The sequence below is a fragment of the Humulus lupulus genome, chromosome 5 (genome assembly GCF_963169125.1).
Source record: "Humulus lupulus chromosome 5, drHumLupu1.1, whole genome shotgun sequence".
NCBI lineage: Eukaryota > Viridiplantae > Streptophyta > Magnoliopsida > Rosales > Cannabaceae > Humulus > Humulus lupulus.
In genome coordinates this window covers 72299602-72326914 of record NC_084797.1, presented here as the reverse complement: position 1 = coordinate 72326914, position 27313 = coordinate 72299602, and the positions used below count along the sequence as shown (strand labels likewise).

General features: G+C 38.5%; 1 protein-coding gene across 9 annotated transcripts; it reads left to right on the top strand.

Moving 5' to 3' along the window:
* On the top strand, window positions 1–24787 carry LOC133777437 (alkylated DNA repair protein ALKBH8 homolog). 9 transcript variants are annotated; one of them, XR_009868562.1, is made up of 9 exons: window positions 1–781; window positions 879–980; window positions 1065–1151; window positions 1674–1799; window positions 1972–2256; window positions 5744–5809; window positions 16615–16717; window positions 23828–24042; window positions 24489–24787. XR_009868562.1 is itself a non-coding variant. In XM_062217018.1 (8 exons), exons 1-8 carry the CDS (start codon window positions 467–469, stop codon window positions 24491–24493), a joined length of 1089 nt encoding a protein of 362 aa, XP_062073002.1. In that variant the 5' UTR covers window positions 2–466; the 3' UTR covers window positions 24494–24787. The 9 variants fall into 9 exon arrangements, 8 of the variants coding, with proteins under 8 accessions (XP_062073009.1, XP_062073002.1, XP_062073003.1 ...); XM_062217018.1 differs by lacking the exon at window positions 23828–24042 and having other exon boundaries at window positions 2–781; XM_062217019.1 differs by lacking the exons at window positions 16615–16717; window positions 23828–24042; window positions 24489–24787 and adding an exon at window positions 23304–23820 and having other exon boundaries at window positions 2–781.
* Window positions 24788–27313: the final 2526 nt, after the last annotated feature.

Genomic DNA, 27313 nt, shown 5'->3' with positions numbered 1-27313 from the left:
CCAAACGCCACGAGCAGTGCACCACCCTCTTTGGATGGTATCACTGATTTCGCATCTGTTGTTTTACTTCCTACCCTACTACCCATATAGATCTCTCTCCATTATTTCGTTGGCAGACTTGCGTGCTCCTCTAGTTTGAGTCGTGAAATATAACGAATCAGCCCCTAATCATCATCGACTATTCGTGTTTTTACTAATATAGGGGCTAATTAGGGTTCTGATATTTGGGCAATATGTAAAAGGGGTTCTGAGTTATGGCTTTCTGATGGCATTTGTTGTTGTGTCTCTGTCTCGAACCATGCTTCACTAAGGCTCTGTTTGAAATTGTGGAATTATTATTATAATATTTAGAAGAAAAGCATTTGGAGGGAAATTACAAAAAATAAATAAAAAAAACAGTTTCTCAGTTGTTCATAAAATTTTCTCTGCAAAACTTTTCAATAGTTCATATTTGAAGGTGAAGGTGATGGGTCCGCCACTCCCATCATCGAGATTCACGCGTCCAAAGGGAGGGAAATCGCAGTCGAGTCCTAATCTTTACGTGGCCAACTGTGGTCCTGCTGTGGGGCTCTCGTATGACACCATAGCTTCAGTATTCGGGTCATTTGGTGAGGTGAAAGCAGTGAATCCTGCTGATGGCAGCGGCGTTCGAGTTATTGTGTCGTTTGCTGAAGAGGGTTCTGCCCGAAACGCCTTGGAATCACTCCATGCTCGTCCTTGTCTTCAACTTGGAGGCCGTTTTTTGCATATTCAGTATTCCTTTCTTCAAACCCTTTCACTGGTATGATAGCAGTGCCCAGAGATGAATGCTGATTCTGAATACAGAATACTCTTGTTCTCACGTTAGAAAGCTTCTTTCCTTTTTTTTTCTTATCCAGGGACAGGTCAATGATCCTCTTCCAGTAGCTTTAACGGCTTCAGAGTTGAACATTTCGGGCCTTTACTTGTTGCATGACTTTGTCAGCCTTGAAGAAGAGAGGGTGTCGATGTTGACTCATGCTTTGTTCACTCTCATTGTTATGGATATCATTCCTTGTAATGTATTCTTACTTTTGGTTTCTTAGGAGTTGATTGCAGCAGTTGATGAAATGCCCTGGAATAATCTTTCAAAAAGGAGGGTTCAACATTATGGATATGAATTTTGCTATGAAGTAAGTTTAGGAGTATTTTTGCTGGACTCTTTTCCATTTTTGCATTTACCTGTTTAAGCTATCTCAATTTATGAATTCAATGTAGGACTACGTTGGAAAATATGCTATCTATGAGATACCATTATTGTGCCAGTCCTCGGTCATCATTGTGTTTACATGATTAAACGATTCTCGTGTCCTCACTTGATGTGGGAGTATGTCAGGGTCTTATTGTTGAAAGCTTGGTAAATTTAATGATGTTTCAATTAGGTAATAAAGAGTTTTGAACTTAAATTTTGTGTTTTGAAATACGAGATTGATCTGTCTCCCAACCTAAAATATTCTTGAGATATTTCCATTAAAATTGAAGGAAAACAAACAAAAGTGATCTGTTATGCAATTCTTATACGTATCCTTTTTTTTGTTCCTTGTGCTAGTGCAGCTAGTCTCTTCTGTTATTTGAGATGTTCAAATTTATATATCTTTTTTTTCAGACTTCTAAGTCGGATTAATGTTCTCTCCATTTTCTATTTGTCCGTACAGACAAGGAATATTAATGCAAAGAAGAAGTTGGGTGAACTTCCATCATTTATTTGTCCTGTGCTAAAGAAACTGTCGATGTTTGCAAAGCTTGATATTCCTGCACATATAGTTTTGGATCAATTGACGGTATGAAGTTACTGATTTCTGCACATTATGTTTGCTGTATAGTTTTCCATCCTAAAACTTAGAGTAGACATACATGCACATTATTTATCTGCTCTTTTGTGTTGTAACTGAGGATTGAATTCATAATATGCTTATAAGTTAAAGACTAAAAAAACTTTTTTATATATTACAGGTTAATGAGTATCCGCTTGGGGTGGGTTTGTCCCCACATATCGACACCCATTCTGCTTTTGAAGGATTAATTTTGAGCCTTTCACTGGCAGGGCCTTGCATTATGGAGTTCAGAAGATACGTAGATGGTGATTGGCATTCTAAAGCTTCACTTGGTTCTGATGTGGAAGATAACAAAACTGATTCAAATTTTGTAAGGAGAGTTATCCATCTTCCTCCTCGGTCTATGCTACTGTTATCTGGTGAGGCACGCTATGCTTGGCATCACTACATACCACACCATAAGGTATGTTTAATGATCAATGATTATCAACTAGCTATTTACTAACGTGCAATTCAATGGAGGTCATCCTGACTTTTCATACTGTGAAATGGGTTCATTGTACTCTTGCTAATTGGTTATCTACCCCGTTTTGTTTTAATCATATAACTATATAAGCCTTCCTTCCTATCAAGAGTATAAACATGTGAAAGTATTCACGTACATTGTTTTGATGTGATGTTGATGCAACATTTGTATGACATCAATGATAGTAGTAATATGATAGGAGTAACCTGCCATTTGGTTAGTAAAACAAGCAAATTGAATAGAAATGGTGAGCATCTGTATTGATAGCTAGGAATTAGAGAGCCTAGTTCTTTGTCACAAGGGGTTACCCTACCAATTACTACACACCCAACAAAATGACTCCCCTGCTCACTTTTATACCAACTCCTAGGCTGATACTGTGTACCCTCTCTCACACTAATCCAGCTCGCATAACAACTTAATAACCACCTACAACTACTTATCCTCTGTTGCTTCCCCACCATTACCTTTCTTTCCCTTGTGTGCATACACATAAGTCAAGGGTGGTCTATCAATACTGCTGGCCAGAAGTCTCACCTTGTCCTCAAGGTGTAAATGAGGGAACTGCTCTTGTATGACTCAGAATTCCTCCCAAGTTGCCTCAAATTCAGGCAGGTTGGCCCATTTGATGAGTGCTTGTGGCATTGTCTTTTGCGTTCCTGGCCGAACCTTCAACACATAATGCCCTTCGTGCGTGCGGAACGCTGTTTTCTCAATGTTCTGAGCTGCGACCCGATTCTGATGAGATCCTGACTTCAAATCCAACTTGGAAAATACTTGAGTACTATGCAACTCATCTAACAATTCATCAATCACCGGAATCGGAAACTTGTCGGCCACTGTCTCCCTGTTCAAGGCTCGATATTCCACGCAAAACCTCCAACTACCATCCTTTTTCTTTACCAACAAGACGGGGCTAGAGAAGGGACTTGTGCTCGGCCTAATAATCCCTACCTGAATCATTTCCATGACCAGCCTCCCAATCTCATCCTTCTGCACCTGCGCGTATCGGTATGGCCTCACAGAGATTGATCCAACTCCCTCTTGTAAGGTAATTGAATGCTCTCGGGCTCTACTTGGTCGCAGTTCTGTTGGCATTGAGAAGATGGTACCATAACGCTGAAGGAGATCTGCCACTGGTTGTGGAACGACTAGTTGATTCCACATCCATGGAAATGAAGTTGTGAGTTGCCCCACTGTCAATTAGGATCGTGACTGGTTGTTGCCTAATGTGACCAGCTAACTTCATCGTGTGAGCTGAGGAGATACCCACCAAGGAATTTAAAGATAATATGGCTAACGTTTCTTCTTAAGCCATTGTCTCCTCAGAATCTGGTGTCAGTGATGGGGATTTCGATGGTGATATAGGCTCTTCATCCATAGTTCGCATCACTTGCAGAAATTTTTGTTCACACGTGCCCACAGTGGAACCTCTTATCACACTTAAAACAGTCCCCTCTTGCCCTTTTGTCTTGATACTCGGCTTCTGTCATGTGACGTGTCGGCAGAGGTTTCGTAGTCTTCGAAGCAGTTGTGATGTGAACAACTGGTGGTGGAATGGTGGTCACTGAAGCAGGTGGAAGTGATTTGGCGATGAAAGGGTTCATCACCGCCCTATATGGTGTAATCGGACTAAGGTTGGGTCTATTAACTGATACCCGTGGCCCCTGGCCCGTTGCAAACAACTGGTGCCCCTCTTCAATACGTTGGGCCGCCTCCATAATTTGGGCTAGGCTCGTGGGCTGAAGGATATGAGGGGCTCCCTTGATATCTTCCTTGAGGCCCTTTGCAAAGTTTCCCTCCAATATGTGCTCAGGGACATTTGGAACACGCGAAGCCAAAGCCCCACACCTCAATCGGCAATCCCTGACAGTGGTGGTCTGAACCATTGACATGAACTCCTCCGACATTGAACCAACGGAAATGACCCAAAATCAGAGAAGTAATCGCTGCTTCAATGCCCAAGAAGTAATTGGGTGCCTTTGATTCTCCCATTAAAATCACGTAAGGGCCTTCTAAACCCACAACAGCCGCCTCAAGCATTTGAGGTTCTGAAAGCTGAGTCAAAAGGAAGTACCTCTCAGCTTTGTAGATCCACCCTTCGGGATTATCGCCTGAGAACAATGGCAGCTCCATTCTTGGGGGTTGGTAATTCTGACCATAGCCTGATGCTGTGAAGTACGACTCTGACAGAGTAGTGGACGGTGGCGGAATGTGCTCAATCGCTGGTGGTGGCAGAATTGCAGGAGAATTCAAAGTCAGAGCAGACGATACTTCCCCTTTCACCGCTCGTCGTTGCTGATCTGCACTAGCTGCGGTCGACTTCGTCGTAGCCTTCCCCGTGGCTTGCACAAGCTGAGCTAAGTGAGCAACCAGGTAGTCCAGTTTCTTTTCTATTGCTGGTAAACGTTGAACCTTCGATTTGAGCAGCTCGAAGTCCTTAGGTAGCTGCTGAAAATCCGATTGGACATCAGTCAATCCCCTGTGAAACTCCGATGTAATAGCTTCAAACATCTCATCCAAAATCTCCAATTGTGAACCCTTCTTTGGCCCCATCTTGACCAAATGCTCTGATACCACTTTGATAGGAGTAACCTGCAATTTGGTTAGTAAAACAAGCAAATTGAATAGAAATGGTGAGTTTTTGTATTGATAGCTTAGTTCTCTCCCACAAGGGGTTACACCCTATCAATTACTGTGCACCTTACAAAGTGACTCCTGCTGACTTTTATACTAACTCCTAGGCTGATACCGTGTACCCTCTCTCACACTAATCCAACTCACATAACAACTTAATAACCACCTACAACTACTTCTCCTCTGCTGCTTCCCCACCATTACCTTTCTTGCCCCTGCGTGCGTACACATAGGTTAAGGGTGCTCTATCATAATATTGTAATTGGAATATCTAAAGAAACATTGAAAAACACTAATCAGTTTCTTGATGTTTGCTCTGAAAATTGCTAATTAGTGTTTATTCATCTTAAAATTTATCAATACTTTTGAATATCTATGTTGAGCTTTCCATTGATCTTGTACATTGTTGGAGGGTAGAGAAATAGAAGCTAAATATTTTATGATGGCTTTTAGCCTCAAATTAGAGAATCTAATTCGTACTTCCAGATATGCATGCTTGCACATACACCTATGTGAGATGTGAACATACTCCTCTTGCACACTTGATTTATGCTCAAATTCATGTACAACGCAAGATACCAAAAACGTGGTACTTTTTCATTAACATAAATAAATAATAAAAAACAAATGAAACTGTTCAAGTAGGTTTTACTAGAGTATCATACACATAATTCAATTAAGTGTCAATTATTGCATGCTTCTACGTCATAGAAGTTTGCACAAGTAATATTAGTCATTATTTAATTATTATCATTACAGTAAACATTAAAAGATGCTTGTTTGACAGATTGACATGGTGAATGATGAAGTGATAAGAAGAGGGGCAAGGAGAGTGTCTTTCACGTTTCGTAAGGTGCGTATTTTTTAAGGTTAAAACTTCTTGTTGTTTGCTAATGATTTAGAGAAAAACTTCTTTGTGTTTTGAAAGATTATGGGTGTGCATATATTTAGAAACTCTCGAGAGAAATTTGAAAGCCAAGGTGATTATTTCTCTATATGACCTCAAATACCTCAAATTAACGTTCTTTCTTTCCGACCATGTATGTAAATTCGTTCACTTTTATTCATACACCTTGAGAATATCACCTCAAACTAACATTCTTTCTCTTCGACCATGTATTTGATATGCCACCAGTCTTTACATCTATGATAGGGAGATATGGTGATTAATGACAGATTTGGGAATGTGACATTTAGGGGAAGTTGGTGATTTTAGTTACCTATTTTATTTGTTTTGTTTCTGTTTTGATTTCAATTTTGTTTGGAGAGTTTAAGGGATTAAATAGGATGAGATGGGAAGGGTTAGAGCATGCTTGGATTGATGAAATGGAGCCCTAGGCTAGAAAGAAACCGGGTCTCTTAAATATCCTGGGAGTGTTACTTTATTTTTTTGGTATTTCAACAAAGTTTTTTCCCTTTATTTCCTAGTTATTTTTCTGGTTTTATGGATGTGTTAGATGTGTTTTCTAGATTGATATTTGGCTGGATAGGAAAAGAAGGCAAGGAAGGACTAGTTGATTGATCTGGTTGGATAGGAAAAGAAGGCAAGGAATGACAAGTTGATTGATCTGGTTGGATAGGCAAAGATGGCAAAGACTGAGCACTTTGATGTTCGTGTGCGACAACATTAGGTTGAGGAAATGCAACTTGATAAACCTGAAGAGTTTCCCAAACCTGATATTCCTGTGTATGCTCCCCCTGAATACCAGATTTGGGAAAGAAAGACTGATGTTCAGAAAAGGTGGCATCTATAGTGTTATAGACCCTTTTTGTAATTGGAGAGTAATATTTGTACCATTTTTGAGTGTTGGAATACCTGATGAAGAGATACTTGTGAGACTTTGGATCAAATTTTATTCTTTTGTGATTATAAGCATGGACAAAAGTTGTACATCTGAAGACTTTGAAGGGAAGACCTGAGGAGAAGGCTGAGATATGAGGGAATGTTGCAAGTGACAAATTTCTTGGTGCTTTGAATTGTAGTACACGGCTAGGCATATGATTGATGAGATAGGTGGTTGTGAGTAAAGCTTCCCTCAAAACTGTTTAGGAACATGATTTGAGAACATGATATGTCTAGAAACTTCAAGAAGATGTCTGTTTTTTCTCTTAGCCACTCCATTTTGTTGCGGAGTATCAACACATGAACTAATGTGAACAATTCCTTGATCTAACAAGTATCAACCAAGAATTGAGTTAAAGTATTCCTTTCCATTATCAGTTTTCAGGATTTGGATCTTTCGGTTAAATTGATTTTGAATCATGGAATGAATTTTTTTAAAAATGAAAGCAGTTTCAGATTTTTCTTTCATAAAGAATGTCCATGTTTTCCTAGTATAATCATCAATAAAAGATACAAACCATCTAGATCTACTAATATTTGTTATTCGTGAGGGTCCCCAAATATCACTATGTATCATCGAAAAATGTTGTGAAGGTTTGTAAGGAAGACTGGGATAAGAGTTTCGAGAATGTTTAGCAAGTTGATAGACTTCCCAATGAAAGAATTTTGGTCTTTTGTGGATAAATAACTGAGGAAATAGTTTTTCAAGATAACCAAAATGTGGATGTCTAAGTCAAAAATGCCACAACATGACGAGATTTGCATTCGAAACAGACAGAATTGAAAACTATAGAAATCTGTAAAATAAGATTTAAATTAATGCTAGTTTATTGTATTGTTAGTCATACAGCTAGGATAAGATAAAGTCTACGTTGTTAGAGTGTTAGTCTAAGGCCGTTAGTTTGTTCCTATATTTGTGTAATTTTTTGCAAAGCCCTTGTATCTATTTAATTGGTTTCCAGCAACAATTAATGAAATATACGATACAATTATCCAAACTTACATGATATTAGAGCTTAACCTAAACACTACCCAACCCTAATAGCACCATCCTAAAGACAAACACGATGGAGACAGGAACTACAATCCTTGTAGCCATCCCAAAAAAATCTTCTCCCATTACTAGTGAAACTGCTCCTTTGTCTATGCACATCACAGGGCATAGATTAAAGGGTAACAACTATTTAGAGTGGTCTCTGTCAATAAAGCTTGCTATTGGTGGAATAGGAAAGTTGGGATATCTCACTGGAGACGTGAAGAAGGAAGGTGAAGAAGGGTACAATCTATGGAGATTTTGAAAGGAAAGATTGCTAAAGAATTCGAAGTGAAGGATTTAGGAGAATTAAGGTATTTTCTTGGTATGGAAATTGCCAGATCTAAACAAGGTATCGTTGTCTCACAATGAAAATATATTCTAGATCTACTTAGTGATATTGGGATGAGTGCTTGTAAACAAGTTGATACTTCGATTGATCCAAATCAGAAGCTTGGAGCCATCAAAGATGGAACTCCAGTTAATGTGGAGCAATACCAGAGATTAGTTGGAAGATTGATTTACTTGGCACACACTAGGCTTGACATTGCCTTCACCGTGAGTCAGTTTATGCACTGTCCATGTGAGGAACACCTTGGGGCTACTTATAGAATACTCAGATTTCTAAAGAGTTGACCAAGGAAATGGTTTTTTTTCAAGAAAACTGATAGCAAATCAGTAGAGGCATTTACAGACAGATTAGGCAGGGTCAAGTGATAGAAAGTCGACTTTGGACTACTGCACTTATGTCTGGGGGAATCTTGTAACTTGGAGGAGTAAAAAATAGAATGTTGAGCAAGAAGTAGTGTAGAGGCTGAGTTTAGATCCATGGCCTCTCAAACTGTTTTGTGATAACAAAGCTGCGATCAGTATTGCACTAAATCCAGTACAACATGACCGGACGAAGCATATCGAGATTGATCGACATTTATAAAAGAAAAGCTTGAAGCAGGATTATTTGTACTCCATTTGTTACAACCAGAGAAGAGACAATAGATATTCTGACAAAATGATTATTTAAATCTGTGTTTGAGGGACTTGTAAGCAAGTTGGGCATGTATGATATTCATGCTCCAACTTTAGGGGAGTGTAGAAATCTGTAAAATAAGATTTAAATTAATCTTAGTTTATCCTATTGTTAGTCATACAACCAGGATAAGATAAAGTCTAAGTTGTTAGAGTGTTAGTTTGTTCCTATGTTTGTGTAATTTTTTGGCAAAGCCTTGTATCTATTTTATTGCCTTCCAGCAACAATTAATAAAATATACGATACAATGATCCAAACTTACAAAATCAGAATCTAAATTGAAATGGTTACCCCAACCTGATTTGTGAACTTATTTACTTTTAGGAAAATCCTTGAGAATGTAGAGCCCGTCATGCATTTTAGCTCTGCCAATCATCTTCTTCGAGCCCTCAACTTGAAATTCACAAAGATATGGATAGAATTTAGTTACACAATTCAGATCTCGAGTAAGTTTACTTTGAAAGAAGATTGCAATTTAGTTTAGGGACAAATAGAACAGATGAAAGGACATCTGATAATGTTACAGAGCCAGTCCCTATCACTTTTGAGAGAGATCCATCATCAATTCCGACTGTGTGGGAATGAGCACATGGTTTGAAGGTAGTGAAGACTTGGAAATCACCTGTCATGTGGTCGGAAGCCCCTGAATCAACTATCCAAGTACTTTTGTTGGAGGTTGCAGTAAATGTGTGAGATGGAGAACCTTGATGACACACTATACTGACATTTGCCTCGGTTCAGGGTGGGTTTGGCTACTGTATAAACTCGAAGAGGATTCGAATGTGGTTTGAGAGGTTGCTAACTTTGGTCCTTTGAGAAGGGGCTGACGTTGTGCCAAATGGTTGATAGAGGACTCCCATGAATTTGAGAAAGATTTATGAGATTTGTGGACTGAGATTGAGTAGTCATTGAATTTGGAAATTGAATTTTTGAGGATGGTATTTCTGAGGAAGAGGAGTTGGCTAGAGCAGTCATGAACTAGAGTTTTTTTTTTATGAGATTATGCAGCAAAGACAGAAAAATATTTTCAAAAAAAAAATTGATGCACACTTCGAAGAAGAAAAAAACTAGCCTAAAGATGCAACTTTTTGATGAAATCGAGGGAGAAACCCAGATAAAGAGTCACAACCGAAGCAGGGAATGCCGAGGAGGAAGATGCTGGTGGAGAAAGGTGGCTAGAGGTGCCGCCACGCACCTACACGCACGCGGCGCGTTGGAGAAGCCGCCGGAGGTTGAGGCGGGATGTGTGACTCATGTGCCACTATTCTGGACCCCAAACTTTGGGGTTTTGCTGATCGGGGGTGGGGCAAGCTTTCTGGGTAGGAGGTGAGATTAGAAGACAACTTTAAAATAGTTTTCTAAGATTGAACCTCAAAGAACTAAACTCTATTTTTTTTTTAAGAAAGGGCAGAAAAAAATTTGAAATATTTCCAATTTTGGACTACAAATGCTCTGATACCATGTTGGATTTTGTAAATAATACTTTTAATATATTTTTATTGATGAATAGTATGACCTATATATAGATTGAATACAAAGAGCTAGTGTGACAGTCAGTATCTCGTGATCTGTAAGGGGAAAGACCGGGTAAAGCTGTGCAATCCCACATCGTCTGGGGAATGTTAAGTGTGATGATTCTAAGACTGTGTAGGTATGGGATTACACAGTTGAAGATGACTTAAATAGATTGATGGGTGCTACCTATGCCAACAAGATGCATCTTCTTTTCGGTAGCCCATCACTTGAGAGCTCCAAAGTTAAGCATGCTTGACCTGGAGTAGTCTCATGATGGGTGACCTCCTGGGAAGTTTTCGCAGGAAGCGTGCGGGCGAGGACAAAGTACGTTGGAATGACTCGTGTTGGTTTGCAGGGCCAGTCGTCATTCTAGGAAGTAGCCAATGTGACGTGGCGCGTTACAGTTGGTATCAGAGCCTTGACCCAGCCGGAAATGTGGCCGACGAGGATGTCGGATCCCAAAGGGGGGGATTGTGACAATCAGTATCCCGTGATCCGTAAGGAGAAAGAGTGGGTAAAGCTGTGCAATCCCACATTGCCTGGGGAAGGTTAAGTGTGATGATTCTAAGACTGTATAGATATGAGACTACACAGTTGAGGATTGTGACAATCAGTATCCCGTGATCCGTAAGGAGAAAGTGGGTAAAGCTGTGCAATCCCACATCGCCTGGGGAAGGTTAAGTGTGATGATTCTAAGACTGTGTAGGTATGAGACTACACAGTTGAAGATTGTTTAAATGGATTGATGGGTACTACTTATGCCAACAAGATGCATCTTTTTTTTTGTAGCCCATCACTTGAGAACTCCAAAGTTAAGCATGCTTGACCTGGAGCAATCTTATGATGGGTGACCTCCTGAGAAGTTTTCCCAGGAAGCGTGCGAGTGAGAACAAAGCACGCTGAAAAAACTCGTGTTGGTTTGCAGGGTCAGTCGTCATTCCAGGAAGCAGCCAATATGACACGGGGCGTTACAGCTAGACAAAAGATAAAGAAAAAATACAACCTAAAGTTAGCTATACAAAATTCTCTAGGAAAAATTTTATTTCTTATTTTTTGTGTATACAATCGGTGAACACAACTCTATTTATACAATTTTCACACTTAATCCTCTTAATTACAGAATAATCAACAAATCACAAATATAGCTACAAATCATCTAAATAAGGAAACTATTAATTTACAACTACAACCAAATCGTGAGATTTGATTTTCTTTGATTTTCAACAATAGGCTCATGCATTTTATTATGATTCCTACGAATGTAGTGGCAACGAAGTATTTCATGCTCTAGTATCCGTTAATACGTAAGTTGAGGTTTGAGTAATTGAAAGTTGACCTGATACCATCTTTGAAAGTCCAACACCTTTCTCTTCTTGAGTGGGCAAATATGCTCGAGGCACTCCTCCTATCAGTTATGCTCATCTTCATGTTCAGCATCACCCTTGATCTGGGCAATTCTAGCGAAATGTCCTAGCCCTCCACATTTGTAGCAACTAAAACCCACCTACACACTCTCTTGGGTGGCGCTTAGTACAACTTGGACAATATTTAGAATCATGCTTAATCTGTTTGTTGGGTTTGGGTCTTCCTTGATTAACAAATCCTCTTTTTCTTTTGTTGTAGTGGTTGGCTGAATTTGAACGGCTTCAATTACTTCGTCTGTCCAAACCTAAACCTCAAGTTAGGGCCATTGGACCCTAAAACAGTATGATGTGCCCACTTCCCTGTAAAATTCAATGTAACAGTATACGCTAGCCAATAACAAAACCCAATATCCAGAAGATGATGAAAAATGCACTTGTATTGAATATACTGTAATGGAATTGGAAATCAGTACACAAGGAAATTCGAGTCCTGTACTCTCCAGAGATGCAAAAATAATCAACTTTGACATTCCCCTAATCCCAATACAAAAGGATCCTAACTACCTCAGCAGTTACCAAACTACCCCTTACACAACAAAAGACACCCCTGCTCTTACTTACTCGCTCTCTTAGCTCTTCTGCTGTATGTAAAACGTATAGGAGCCCCCCCCCCCCCCCCCCCCCAAAAAAAAAAAACTCTTTCATCTTGTCCTCGAGGTGAAAATCTGGAAATTGGTTTCGAATGACATCAAAGCTTTCCTAAGTGGCTTCAAACGGAGGCATTTCCTTCCACTGAATGAGCACTTCCTTCCCTTGGTTCTGACTCGCAAGACACACATCTAACACGACTGCTGGTTCCATGAGCAACTCCAAGTTAGCAGACAACTGCGGTGGTAAAATGGGAGATGAGTTAGCGACCCCCCGAGCTGCACGAAGAAGGGACACATGGAAGACTGGATGAGCACTAGAGTTCGCTGGTAAATCCAAGTGATAAGCAATAGGGCCAATGTGCCGAAGGATCTTGAAAGGCCCATAGAAACGGGCTGCCAACTTCTCATTCTTTCGCCTTGCCAAGGTCTTCTGCCAGTATGGTCGTAGCTTCACAAAAACCAAGTCATCGACTTGGAATTCCACCGGTCGGCGTTTAGAATCAGCTGCCATCTTCATTTTCTGCTGGGCTCGAAGCAAATGCATTTTAAGGTCCTCAAGAAAAACATCTCTATCCAACAACCATTGATCCACGACCACTACTGAGGAAGTATTCGCTGTATATCTGACCAATGGTGGAGGATCACGCCCATAAAGAACTCGGAAAAGAGTGCACCCCAAGGAAGAGTGGAAATTGGTATTATACTAGTATTCGGCCCATGAGAGCCACTTGGCCCACGCCCTGGGCATATCGGAGGCAAAACAGCGCAAATAAGTCTCTAGGCAGCCATTAACTATCTCGGATTGGCGATTCGTCTCAGGGTGGTAGGTGGTGCTATGGCACAACTCCGTGCCTTGTAGTCGAAAATTCAGCCCAGAAATGGCTGAGAAAAACCTTGTCCCTGTCAGACACAATGGTCCTCGGGATGCCATGCAATTTCACCATATTCTTAAAAAAAATTTCAGCAACACTCTTCGCAGTAAAGGGATGTCGGAGTGGCATAAAGTGACTGTACTTACTTAATCGATCCACAACCACAAAAATCGTATCCACCCCTTCCGACCTTGGTAATCCCTCAATAAAATCCATAGTAAGATCCTCCCACACTAGGTCGAGCAACGCCAGTGGCTGAAGCAAACTAGATAGCGACATAGCTAAGGCTTTGTTTCGTTGACAAACCTCATACCGCTGCACATATTCGACAACCATCTTCTTCATACCCTTCCAAAACACATCTCCTGCAAGTCGTTGATAAGTTCTAGTCTCGCCTGAATGACCCCCAATACTAGAGGCATGATACTCGTGTAAGAACAAAGGAGTCAAAGAAAAGAAGATGTGGCAGAAAGCACCAACCTACCCTTATATAATAATCTGTCATGCTCCACTGAAAAACCTGGAACCACCTGCCCTTGCTTCAAATCCTCACGCACCTGAGCTAGAAAAGCATCTTGCAAGACTTCCTTGTGTAATACCTCCCAATCGAGCCACTGAACAGATGATAGTGCTGAGCACTCCACTACTCCCTCTCCAAGCTGGTAGTGAATCTCAAAGTCAAAACCCAACAACTTCACCACCCATTTCTGTGTCTCTGGAGTGACCACTTGTTCCAAGAGGAACTTAAGGCTTTTCTAGTCTGTCCGAACTAAAAACCGCCTTCCTAACAAATAAGGGCGCCATTTTAGCACTGCCAACATGATGGCCATCAACTCCTCATAAATGGACTTGAGTTGAGCACGAGGCTTTGACACCTGGTTGAAATAAGCAATTGGGCGTCCCTCCTGCATCAACACAGCGCCAATCCCCTGGCCCGAGGCATTGGTCTCAACTACAAACAACTTCTCAAAATCCGGTAGGGCGAGCACGGGAATCGAAGTCATTGCCCTCTACAAAGCCGTGAAAGTTGTAGTCACGGTCTCATTTCAACCAAACTGGTTCGTCTTCAATTGGTCAGTGAGTGGCCTAGCAAGTGCTCCATAACTTGCCACAAACTTGCGATAGTAACCGGTAAGGACGAGGAGCCCCCTAAGTTCCTTGAGATTCCTTGGAATGAGCCATGCTTCCATAGCTGCAATCTTTGAAGGATCCACTGCCACCCTATCCCCGGAAAGGATATGATCGAGGTACTCTACGCGATCCTGAGCAAACTGGCATTTCTTCATATTGGCATACAAGTGATTGGAAGCCAGGGTTTGTAGCCCTACAGTGAGATGCCGCACATGAGAAACCAAATCCGGGCTATACACCAAGATGTCATCGGAGAAAACCAACACAAAGTGGAGGAGGTAAGGTTTGAACACATCGTTCATGAGAGTCTGAAACGTGACCGGTGCATTAGTGAGACTAAATGGCATCACCAGGAACTCATAGTGACCCTCATGAGTCCGGAATGCCGCCTTATGCACATCAGATAGGCACACCCGAATTTGGTGATATCCCGATTTCAAGTTCAGTTTTGAGAATATCTTGGCCCCATGTAACTTGTCGATCAACTCATCGATAACAAGAATGGGAAACTTGTCGGGAACCGTCTCACGATTTAGGGCTCGGTAATCAACACAGAAACACCAACTTCCATCTTTGTTCTTCACCAATAACACTGGGCTAGAGAATGGGCTGATACTCAGTTCTGCCAACATTTCGCCCACAAGCTTCTCAATCTCAGTTTTTTGATTGTGGGGATAGCGATAGGGTTGAACACTAATCAGGCAGTGCCTTCTTTGAGGGTGATGGCATGGTCATGGCTATGTGGTGGCGGCAAAGAATTAGGCATCTAAAACACCCCGTGGTACTGTTGTAATAACTCGACAATCTCCTTGGGTACCGAGGATGGAGACACCTCGGCTGCCATATTCCCCAATTCGATCCATATGCCTTGTTTCTCCAGCTGTAAAGTTCGCATCATCGCCTTCAACGAAACTCGCGTTTTATGCAAGGAGGGGTCGCCGGTCAAGGTAACCAACTTCTCACCCACCTTCAACTTCATCACATGGCCTTCCAATTATGATAGGTTCCACTCAAAGTTTCCAACCATTGAATCCCAAGAATGACGTCGGTACTGCCCAAGGGACGAGGAAGGAAATCAGCTATAATTGCCAATGCCTGCAAGCCTAAATGCACATCCTGTAGAAATATCTTTGTAAATACATTTTGTACAGCTAATTTTAGGTTGTAATTTACAGCTAAGTTAGGTTGTAATTGACAGCTATGTTTAGGTTGTATTTTTTGTCTAGCTCTTTGTATTCAGCCTATGTATAGGCCATACTATTCATCAATAAAATCAGATTAGAAGTATTATTCACACAAATCTACATGGTATCAAAGTAGTCTAAAAATTGAAAACTCTTTCCAATCTTTTCTGCCCTCTTTCAGTAAAAAAAATTAGGGTTTTTGCACTTTTTAGCTCAACCTTAGAAAATTATTTTAGGGCAATCTTCTACTATCACCTCCTTCACAGGAAGCTTCCTGCACCTCCGGTCGGCCAAACCCTGAAGTTCGGCACTCAGCAGAGCCGCGCGTGAGCCTCACGCGCCGCCTCCATCTTCGGCCCCATCTCCCACATGCGTGGCGCGTGCAGCACCCCGACGGCGAGCTTTTTCCGGCAGCGTCTTCCTCGGCACTCCTTGCTACATTTCCCTGTTCTTATCAATGGCTGTTACAGCCAACTCCTCATCTAAAAGCTAATCTCAAACATATCACCTTCTCAAATCAATGGCTTTTCCTCAACTTCTCCAATCAGCCAAACCCATTCCTCAATCAGCTGCTCTTGTCACCAATTCTTCTCATAAAGTCCTCTATTTTCAAGACTTCTCAAAGGACAAAATCAATGTATCTCCAACACCTCTTGGGCAGTGTATGTAGCAGCCAAATCCATCTTCAACCGAGGCAAATGTCAGCATAATGTGTCATCAAGGTTCTACGTCTCACACATTTACTGCAACCTCCAACAAAGGTACTTGGATTGTTGATTCGGGGGCTTCCGACCACATGACAGGTGATTTACAAGTCTTTAGCACCTTCAAACCATGTGCTGAATCCCACACCATCAGAATTGCCGATGGTTCTCTCTCAAAAGTGATAGGGACCGGTTCTGTAACTTTATCAGATGAACTTCACCTTTCATCTGTTCTATTTGTCCCTAAACTAAATTGCAATCTTCTTTCAATAAGCAAACTTACTCGAGATCTGAATTGTGTAACTAAATTCTATCCAAATCTTTGTGAATTTCAGGTTGAGGGCTCGGAGAAGGTGATTGGCAGTGCTGAAATGCATGATGGGCTTTATATTCTCAAGGATTCTCCTAAAAGTAAACAAGTTCACAAATCCAGTTGTGGTAATCATTCCAATTTAGATTCTGTTTCCAATTCTGTGTCTGTTTCGAATGAAAATCGTGTTATGTTGTGGCATTTTCGACTAGGACATCCAAATTTTGGTTATCTTAAAAAACTATTTCTTCAGTTATTTGTCCACAAAAGACCAAAATTCTTTCATTGTGAAGTATGTCAACTTGCTAAGCATACTCGAAACTCTTATCCCAGTCTTCCTTATAAACCTTCACAACCTTTTCGATGATATATAGTGATACTTGGGGACCCTCACGAGTAACTAATATTAATGGATCTAGATGGTTTGTATCCTTTATTGATGATCATACTAGGACAACATGGACATTCCTTATGAAAGAAAAATCTGATACTGCTTCTATTTTTATAAATTTTCATTTCATGATTCAAAATCAATTTCGCCGAAAAATCCAAATCCTGAAAACTGATAATGGAAAGGAATATTTTAACTCTATTCTTGGTCCATACTTGTTAGATCAAGGTATTGTTCACATTAGTTCATGTGTTGATACTCCGCAACAAAATGGAGTGGCTGAGCGAAAAAACAGACATCTTCTTGAAGTTTCTAGATCCATCATGTTTTCAAATCATGTTCCTAAACAGTTTTGGGGGGAAGCCTTACTCACAACCACCTATCTCATCAATCGTATGCCTAGCCGTGTACTACAATTCAAAGCTCCCAGAAATCTGTTACTTGCCACATTCCCTCATATCTCAGCTTTCTCCTCCGATCTTCCATTTAAAGTCTTCGGATGTATGGCTTTTGTCCATATTTATGATCACAAACGAACCAAACTTGATCCAAAGTCTCACAAGTGTCTCTTCATCGGGTACTCCAACACTCAAAAATGGTATAAATGTTACTCCCCAATTACAAAAAGGATCTATAACACTATGGATGTCACCTTTTTTGAACATCAATCTTTCTTTCGCAAATCTGGTATTCAGGGGGAGCATTCTCAGGAATATCAGCTTTGGGAAACTCTTTAGGATCATCAAGCTGCATTTCCTCAACCCAATGTTGTGACACACAAACATCAAAGTGCTCAGTCTTTGCCCTCTTTGCCTATCCAACCAGATCAATTAACTGGTCCTTCCTTACCCACTTTTCCTATCCAACCAGATATCAGTCCAGAAAACACACCCAACCCGTCCTTCTCTATAGTCAATCCGCTCTCACCTTTCTCCTCAGAAAACCCAAACACTCCTTCAACTTTACCACCACCTCAAACTCAAGCACAATTTGATATAGGTAACAAAGAACTTCGTGTTTATAGTAGGAGAAAAGTTGGAAATATAGAGGTCAACATGCAAGACAAGAACTGCTCAAACACTCATCAAAGCCCTTTCAACCTCGAAAATCATGAAGGTAAGGATTCTGTGGTTCATGAGTTAGTTTTTCCTACTATTGATGATCTCGACCTACCTATTGCTCATCGAAAGGGTGTTAGAACTTGTACCAATCACCCCATTGAAAAATATGTTGCTTATGGGAAACTAACACCTATGTACCGAGCTTTTGTCTCTTCTCTTAATCTTATTCAGATTCCCACAGACATTTATGAAGCCTTGAAAGATCCAAAATGGAAGACTGCAGTCGATGAAGAAATGAATGCTCTTGAGAAAAATGGTACTTGGGTTCTCACTGAGTTACCTAAAGGAAAACAGACAGTTGGTTGCAAGTGGATTTTCACTGTCAAATATAATTCAGATGGGAGTATCAACAGATTCAAGGCTCGATTAGTTGCCAAGGGGTTCACTCAATCATATGGTGTTGACTATCAGGAGACCTTTGCTCCTGTTGCCAAACTTAATACAGTAAGAGTTTTATTATCACTTGTTGTAAATTGTGAGTGGCCTTTATATCAGTTGGATGTGAAGAATGCTTTTTTGGATGGGGATCTCGAAGAAGTCTATATGGAAATTTCACCAGGTATGAAGAAACACTCCAGTGGTCGAGTAGTGTGCAAACTTCTCAAATCTCTTTATGGCTTGAAACAGTCACCTCGAGCATGGTTTGACAAATTTGCAAAGTTAGTTGTCAAACATGGATATACTCAAAGTCAGGCTGATCATACTCTATTTTTCAAGTTCTCTTCAACTGGGAAGCTAGCAATTCTCATTGTCTATGTGGATGACATAATCTTAACTGGAGATGACTTAGGAGAAATTTCAGATCTCAAAAGACTTCTTGCCTCCAAATTTGAAATCAAAGATCTAGGAACCCTCAAATACTTTCTTGGTATGGAAGTAGCCCGATCGAAAGAAGGAATTGTTATATCTCAGCGAAAGTATATCCTAGATCTTCTAAAGGAAACTGGAATGATTGGGAGCAAGCCGGTTGACACTCCCATGTATCCAAACTTAAAAGTTAATCGAAGAAAGGATTCAACTCCAGTAGAGAGGGGGAGCTATCATAGATTATTAGGAAAGCTAATCTATCTCTCTCATACTAGACCTGATATCGCCTTCCCTGTCAGCGTTGTTAGTCAACATATGCACAGTCCTTGTGAGGACACTTGGAAGCAGTGTATCGTATTCTAAGATATTTGAAAATGACACCAGGTCTTGGTTTGCACTTCAAAAAACACAACAACCGAGACTTGGAAGTTTACACAGACTCTAGTTGGGCTGGAGAGCTGACTGATAGATGATCAACTAGTGGTTATTGCACCTATGTATGGGGTAATTTAGTTACTTGGCGTAGTAAAAAGCAGTCTGTGGTCTCAAGGAGTAGTGCAGAGTCAGAATATCGTGCTTTAGCCTTGGGTATTTGTGAAGGGATGTGGATCAAAAGACTCATGAATGAATTGAGGTTTGACTCTCCTAAGTCTTTTAAAATGTACAGTGATAGTCAAGCAGCAATTAGTATTGCTAAAAATCCGGTTCACCACGATAGAACTAAACATGTTGAAATAGACAGATACTTCATTTCTGAGAAGGTGAATTTAAAGATCATTGAGCTCAACTACATTCTTACAAAGAAACAAATTGCCGACATTCTAACAAAAGCACTATCAAGAACAAGTTTTGAAGAATTTAATTCCAAGCTGGGTTTGTATAACATATACAACTCAGCTTGAGGGGGAGTGTAGAAATATCTTTGTAAATACATTTTGTACAACTAATTTTAGGTTGTAATTTACAGCTAAGTTAGGTTGTAATTGACAGCTATGTTTAGGTTGTATTTTTTGTCTAGCTCTTTGTATTCAGCCTATATATAGGCCATACTATTCATCAATAAAATCAGATTAGAAGTATTATTCACACAAATCTACACATCCTGACACGCAACCTCACCCTTAACAGCTTGTCTTGTCCTCATCTGAACCCCATACGCGTCTGTGGTTGAGATAGGAAGGTCCAATTTGGTTGCGAGATCAGTGGCGATAAAGTTGTGGGTGGCCCCACTATCAACGAGGACCACCACGTCCTGTCCATTAATGGTGCCCATCAGCTTCATGGTTTTGGGAGAGGTTAAGCCCACGACAGAATTCAAAGAAACTTCAACAATGTGTGCCTCAACCACCTCTTCCTCCGGGCCTGTCTCGATCTCCTCCTCAACAGTGCCCTCGACAGCTCCAAAATCTGCCTCCTGTGGCAAGATGACTTGCAATTCGGGAAACGTACATTGATGACCCGCATGCCACTTCCCATCACACTTAAAAGAAACCCCTCGGGCTTTTTTCTCCCAAACTTCTGCCTCTGTAAGTCGCTGAAACCCTCCCTGTTTGTCCGACGGGGTTGGGGAAAGAGAGGGGGCTAATGTTGTGCCCTTGGGAGACGATACGAGACCATTGGAACCAGTGGAACGAGAGGCAGGTGGATTGAAAGGGCCGACCACTGCCCTATGGGCTCGGAGCATGGTTTGATTAGCTTCAATGGTCTGGGCCAAGTCCATGGCCTTCCCCAAGCCCGCAGGCTCTAACATATGTAATGGGCCCAAAATTTTGGGCTTCAAGCCCTTGGAAAAGTGGACTCCAATAGGGGTTCTGCTACTGGACCCAAGGAGGATGCTAGAAGCTCAAATTGGCGCCGATACTCATCAACAGTCGTGGTTTGCTTCACGCCCAAGAAGTGCTCATAAATGGATCCTTCATGGGAGGGACGGAAGCGATGTAGTAGCAGGGACTTCAACTCTAGCCAATGCTGAATGGGTTGTCGATGATGCTCCCACCGGAACTAGCGTAATGCACTCCCCTCCAAACACAACACCTTTGCTTCTAACTGCTTCGGTGGTGACAACCGCTGCAGACTAAAATACCTCTCGGCCCGATAAGTCTAGTCGTCGGGATCGTCGCTTGTGAACACTGGTAATTCAATCTTTAGCAGTGTGAACTCCTGGCGGCGGAACTCCTCGGCCTCTCGAACTGAGGAGCCACTCGCGGGCGGTGGACCAGGAGACGGCGTGTCTGTCGACCCTGCAACGCCTTTGCCAGTAGGCGACCGTGGCCCAGTCGAGAGGGACTTCAACATCAGATCCAAGCATTTAGGTCTTCAAACTGTCGGTCTTGCTTTGCTCGCAACTCCGAGAGCTCACCCTATAGGACACTCATCGCACCCTCCACGGACTCAACTCTCGACTCTATGCACTTCGGAGGCATTCGCCAGCAAGGATGGCTCTGATACCAATTGATGTGCCCACTTCCCTGTAAACTTCATTGTAATAGTATACGCTAGCCAATAACAAAACCCAGAATCCAGAAGGTGATGAAAAATGCACTTGTATTGAATATACAGTAATGGAATTGGAAAGCAGTACACCAGGAAATTCGAGAGTCCTGTACTCTCCAGAGATGCTTGTACTCTCCAGAGATGCTAAAGCAATCAGCTCCAACATACCCTTGACATTCCCCCTGGTCCCAATACAAAAGGACCCTAACTACCTCAGCAATTACCAAACTACCCCTTACACAACAAAAGACACCCCTGCCCTTACTCGCTCTCTTAGCTCTTCTGCTGTATGTAAAATGTATAGGAGGCCTAACACAGTCATATTGCAAAATTTATAATTACCAAACTACAACGAACCTCATTTGGTTTCCACCACAAAACTTGTTCATTTTTTAGTTTAGTTTAATTATAAAATATGTCCAAAAGTCATAAAAATAGTTGTGTTGGTCAAATGTCCTCTCTACATGTGGATTGGTTTCTAAAGGGTCAAATCCTAATTTTTCTATCTTGTATGTGCTATATTTTTAGATCCAGCCATTTTTCAACAAAAGTAGATGAGTTTAAGCTTTTGAAACAACTTAAAAACGTTCATTTTTCTTCAAGTTATGACCCTTGCAAAAATTGTGCAAATTTGTTTTTTGAAAGAGTCATTTTGATCAACTAACTTAGAAAAATATATACATGTACGATCTTTTGGCCCTGAAATTTTTATGTGGTGTTCTTAACATGTTAAAATAGTGATCTGGAAAGTTTTAGAATAATCCAATAAAGTAGTTGAATCCTACAATTTTTGTAAGTTGATCCAATCTGAAAAATCTGGGTTTTGACTATAAAGCATGAACAAGGACGTTTGACCAACCAAATAATTTTTTTAATTTTTGGACATATTTTATAATTAAGCTAGACTTATAAATAATCAAGTTTTGTGGAGGAAATCAACTAAGAGTCGTTGTAGTTTAGTGGCTAAAAATTTAGTAAGCGGACTGTTTTGGGGTCTAATGCTCTAAGTTGAAATTTAAGTTTCAAAAGTAAAAATTGTATAAAGAATAATTCCTTTAATTGGAAAAAGTACAGTACTGCATTTATAACAAAATTTAACTTTAAAGAGGTTTTAAAATAGAAATTTTTGGTTAAAAACCAATTAAATCTTATCTATGCTTTTTAAATTACGAATTTACGTATTATGTCCATTTCAAGCCTTTATGCTAAAGCTGCCAAATTGAAAGCTTTCTTTAAGGTATTGTCTAGACTTAAGGCAACCATAGGAACATAAAGCAAGTTTAAATGGTTGGATGATACAAGTGTTAAAAAAAAAATCATAAGACAAAGAAAATTAAGAATATGTGGAGAAATTGGTTAAGGTTTGTTATATAAGCAAGTGAACTTTGGATGTCTATTATAAGATTAAATTTGTCATAATAAGTAATTTAAATATGTTCTTATGAAAACAAACCGAGTAAGTCAATGCTAAAACTGTCAAAAGGGAACTCACTAAACGCTTAAGCAACTTACAAAGTAAGTTTAATTTTTTTTTTGTTTGGCTACAACATCTAAACACTTGATGCTTGTTTGTTAGAACATGAGCACATGTATACACGAAGCTGTAGAAAGTCTAGGCAAGAGACCATTATTCTAGCGGATGCTAATTGGGACTGAGTTCTAACTAAACTTTTTATCTGTAAGGCCTGAATGCCAGTTGTAAGTGTTTTACCAGCAGTGTCAACGTGCCTGTGTGGATGTGAGTTATAAGTATTATACTGCTAGAGTCGATATGCCTGTGCGGATGTAAGTTATAAATGTTTTATTGACAGATCTGATATGCTTGCATGGATGTGAGTTATAAATGTTCTGCTAGAATCGATGTGCCTGAGCTGATGTAAGTTATAAATGTTTTATCGGCAGAGCCGATGTGCCTGCGCGGATGTGAGTTATAATTGTTCTACTGTTGGTGCTGATGTGCCTGCGCAGATGTAAGTTGTGAATGTTTTATTGGCAGAGTCGATGTGCCTGTGCGAATGTGAGTTATAAGTGTTTTACTAGCTAAGTTGAGTGCCAGTGCGGTGGTGATTCAATGAGTTTTACTGGTAGGACCGGAAGAGGTGTCTAATAACAGCTGATGCATTTTCTTGATTAGTTAGAGGGATACTGAGTGCCCTTATATTTGTGAATTTGGGTCTGAATTTCTTTTTGACAGCTTGTCTGTCCAGTGTGCACTTGGGAAGTGTCACTGAGGAATTTCATTAGATTAGTGTGTTATCACTTGCACTCGCAGCAACGAATTAGTAGAGTTGCTTAAACTCTTTAACTACAGTAAGTTATATTTGTGTGAATATTATTGGTAGCTCATTCTATATTTTGGAAGAGACAGAATGATAAACACTTTTCGGACAAGGAGGGTAAGAAGTATGATGCATTATATATTGTAGATGGGGAGCTGAGCTACCTTACTGAGTTCCAAAATACAAGATGTCGGATTGAACTCCACACTCTTATCATTCTGAGCTTGACGTTATTGGTATTGGTGGACTGATTAGGGATCATCTTGGTGTGGTGGCCTATTATCTCTACCATGTTTGCTGGGCAATCACTCTCCTTGGAAAGTTTTATGTTCTTACAAATAACGTGCTTGCTATTGGGGAAGGTATTCTACTTGCCATGGATTTTGGTGTTTCTTCTTCTGTTATTGAGTTTGAATCATTACTGGTGATGAAAGCTATCTCTTGCCCTCAATCATGTTCTGATGTAGCTTCTATTGTGAAGGATATTAATTTATTTCTAGAGTTGGAAATATGGTGGGCAAAGTGTGAGGCGACTCATGTCCACTCTTTCTAAAGTTGTAATTGCAGATCCACAACGATAAGAATGCATTTTTGTTTTTAAAAAAATAGGTATTATGATAACATAAGATGATCACAATTGCAGAATTTGAGTCTTTCTGTTTACTCTTGATCGTGATGGCTGTCTATCAATCTTGTCATATTCTTCAATTAGACGACCAACCTTTATTAATTTAATTTTGCATTTTTAAAAATACAATTCCAACATTCATTCATGATTCTCCGGTGGTTAAATTTATGTACTTTTCAGGTTAGAACGAATCCCTGCAATTGTGACTTTCCCCAGCATTGTGATTCTCAGAGATATAGAACAGGGTGAGTTCCTGTGTTCCTTTTGCTAAAAGATGCTGCTTCTCCCTTGTGGTGAGCAATGGAATCAGTTTTTTCCGTTATAAAAGAGGATTCATGAAGCAAAGTAGTCATGACGTGAAACTTGATTCTTGGATCTTTAAAAATAGAATTTGAATTCTTGTTTTGAAGTAAGGTTTACACCATTTTTGGCCGGTTTATTTTGGGTTCACACTTGAAATATAGTTTTTTAGACTCGTCTCCCTGCCTTGTAATCTATCTATCTTGGGGGAAGAAAATTATGACAATCTATATATATATATATATATATACTAGAAACAAATAACCTCATATAAATTTATACTATATACTAGATATCTATATACATATACATACATTTATAGAATTTATTAATTATTTTTATTAAATTTATATTAATGTCATAAATTTCAAATAAATATATTATTTTAATTAAATAATTTATTTATTATTGTTTAAGTTTATATTTGTTTTAGTTTTTGAATTTTGGAGTGACAACAAGAGATTAAGTGGATTTTAAATTTAAGTTTTTTGTTAGTTTTAAAAAAAAAAAAATTTGTTGTTAATTCATAGTAGATTATATTATATGTTTAATATGATTTTATTGTAATAAGTGAGTTTAAGTTTAATTAAATTTTATTTAAGTTATAAAACATATGATTTTATTATTTTTAAATAATTATTACTGTAAAATATTTCAAAAATATCATATTTTAATTTGTTTAATTTTTTATTATTTTAAAATAATTATTATTGTAAAATATCTTATTTTAATTTGTTTAATTATTTATTATTTTAAAATAATTATCATTGTAAAATATCTTAAAAGTATTTTAATTTATTTAAGTTTAAGTGTTTGTAAACTACCGTTAAATATAAGAATATTTCGTTAAAGTTAACATTAAAAAAATAAAAAATTATTAGAACAAAAAATTTTCGTTATCTACACACTTGTTATATAGAAGAAATATATATAAATAAATAAATGAGATTTTTAAGGAGATGACGTGACACTCTAAAATTTTTTTCAAAATATTTTTTTTCTATTTTCTCCTTTAATTTAATTTTTATAATTCATTTTATGGATTAAAGTAATGATAGTAATTCATTATAATACTACTTCAAGACATTTTTTTATTCTCTTTTAATCTAATATTTTAATTCATTTTATGGATTAAAATAATAATAGTAATAAATTATAATACTACTACTTAACTATTTCAAAATACTTTTTTCTATTTTCTCTTTTAATTTAAATTTTAATTCATTTATGGATTAAAATAATTATAGTAATTAATTATAATACTACCTCTTAACTACTTCAAAGCACTCTTTCTAATTTAAATTTAAAGCAGTGTTAACTTACTTTTTTTTAATTAATTTAATTATTGTTTATACTTTAGTTGTAGATATTTGTTATTATTTATGTACATTCCCATTATAACAATTCTAAATAATAAGCACCAAAAAAAAAAAAAGAGAAAATATCGTCCATATAAAACAACAAAGAAGCACAAATAGAATATATCATGAGTTTAATTTAATAAGATATTCAAATAGAATATTAACGTGTTTAATTTAATAAGATATTTCTATTCTAATATTATTATTATACCGCCAGTTTTGTTGTTATTATTTTAACAATTTTAGATTGTTGTTGAAATATCTTATGTTATTATTTAAATTAATATATCTCATGTTATTATTGAAATTAATAATATTATATATGAACATTTTTTCTTGAAATACATGTGTTAAAAATTTACTTTTCCTAAAACATGTTAGTTAAATAAATAATATTATATATACCTGTTAACAATATATGTGTTTACTCTTATTTTTAATTAATTTAAATATACATTAGTTTAAATTTAAATAAGATATTTAAAAGATATTATTTAAATTAATAAAATTATTTATAAATATCTCTTTGTGATTTTATATATATTCTTTGTTAATCTCAAAATCTACATTAGTTAACGTTTTCTCTGTTTTTTAATAACGTTTTCTCTATTAACGGTATCTCTGCGTGACAATTTCTCTCTTAACTAATTCAATTTCAACGATAATAATTAGAGTTTGTAGACTGTGGGAGTCTCTTAATATCAAGAAGAATGGAGAATTAATTAGTATGAATATTCCTAACTAATTCCCTTCAAAATTTTATAATTTTTGGGATAGCAAAACCCATTCTAATTTTTAAAGAAATCTGGGCAGTGCCTGCTACCCAAAAGTTTTTCCCAGTTTTTATAGCAACTTTGAAATTTATTTCTCTTACACCATCTAGGGTTATGGTAGAATTGATTATTGTTGTTAGGTTGTGTAAAAATGCATGCTGCCAAAATTTCGTGGTCTGGCTTCCAACGGGTCATATCGCACCCTAATGCCACTGATTATGAAAAATATTTATGTAGTTGCATAGTTCGTTGTGAATACTTGAGTTTGGGCTTTGCAAAATTTTAAAAATGTATTTTTAAACCCAAGTTATGCACGTTTTGGCATTTTCTTGTAAATCTGGAAAAATTATGGGCAGCATGCACTGCCCAAATTATTTTAATTTTTGAACGAGTTTAACTAATCAAAAAGTTATGAAATTTGGTAAGGTCTTAGTTTAAACATGTATAAGGGTCAATTTAAAATTATAGAGGAAAATATGCTAAGTTTTAAGAGATATAATTTTTCAAAATTTTCCCTAAAATCTAGAAACAAAACTTCTGGGAAGCAAGCACTTCCTAGATGGCTTTAAAC

What these genes read in the sequence shown, in the direction of transcription:
- LOC133777437 (XM_062217018.1), top strand. Translation starts at nt 467, where the DNA reads ATGGGTCCGCCACTCCCATCATCGAGATTCACGCGTCCAAAGGGAGGG. An exon ending in TCAGCCTTGAAGAAGAGAGG is followed by an intron (nt 981 to 1,064) that starts GTGTCGATGTTG and finishes TTGGTTTCTTAG; the next exon opens with GAGTTGATTGCAGCAGTTGA. An exon ending in TGTCTTTCACGTTTCGTAAG is followed by an intron (nt 5,810 to 16,614) that starts GTGCGTATTTTT and finishes TGTGAATTTCAG; the next exon opens with GTTGAGGGCTCGGAGAAGGT.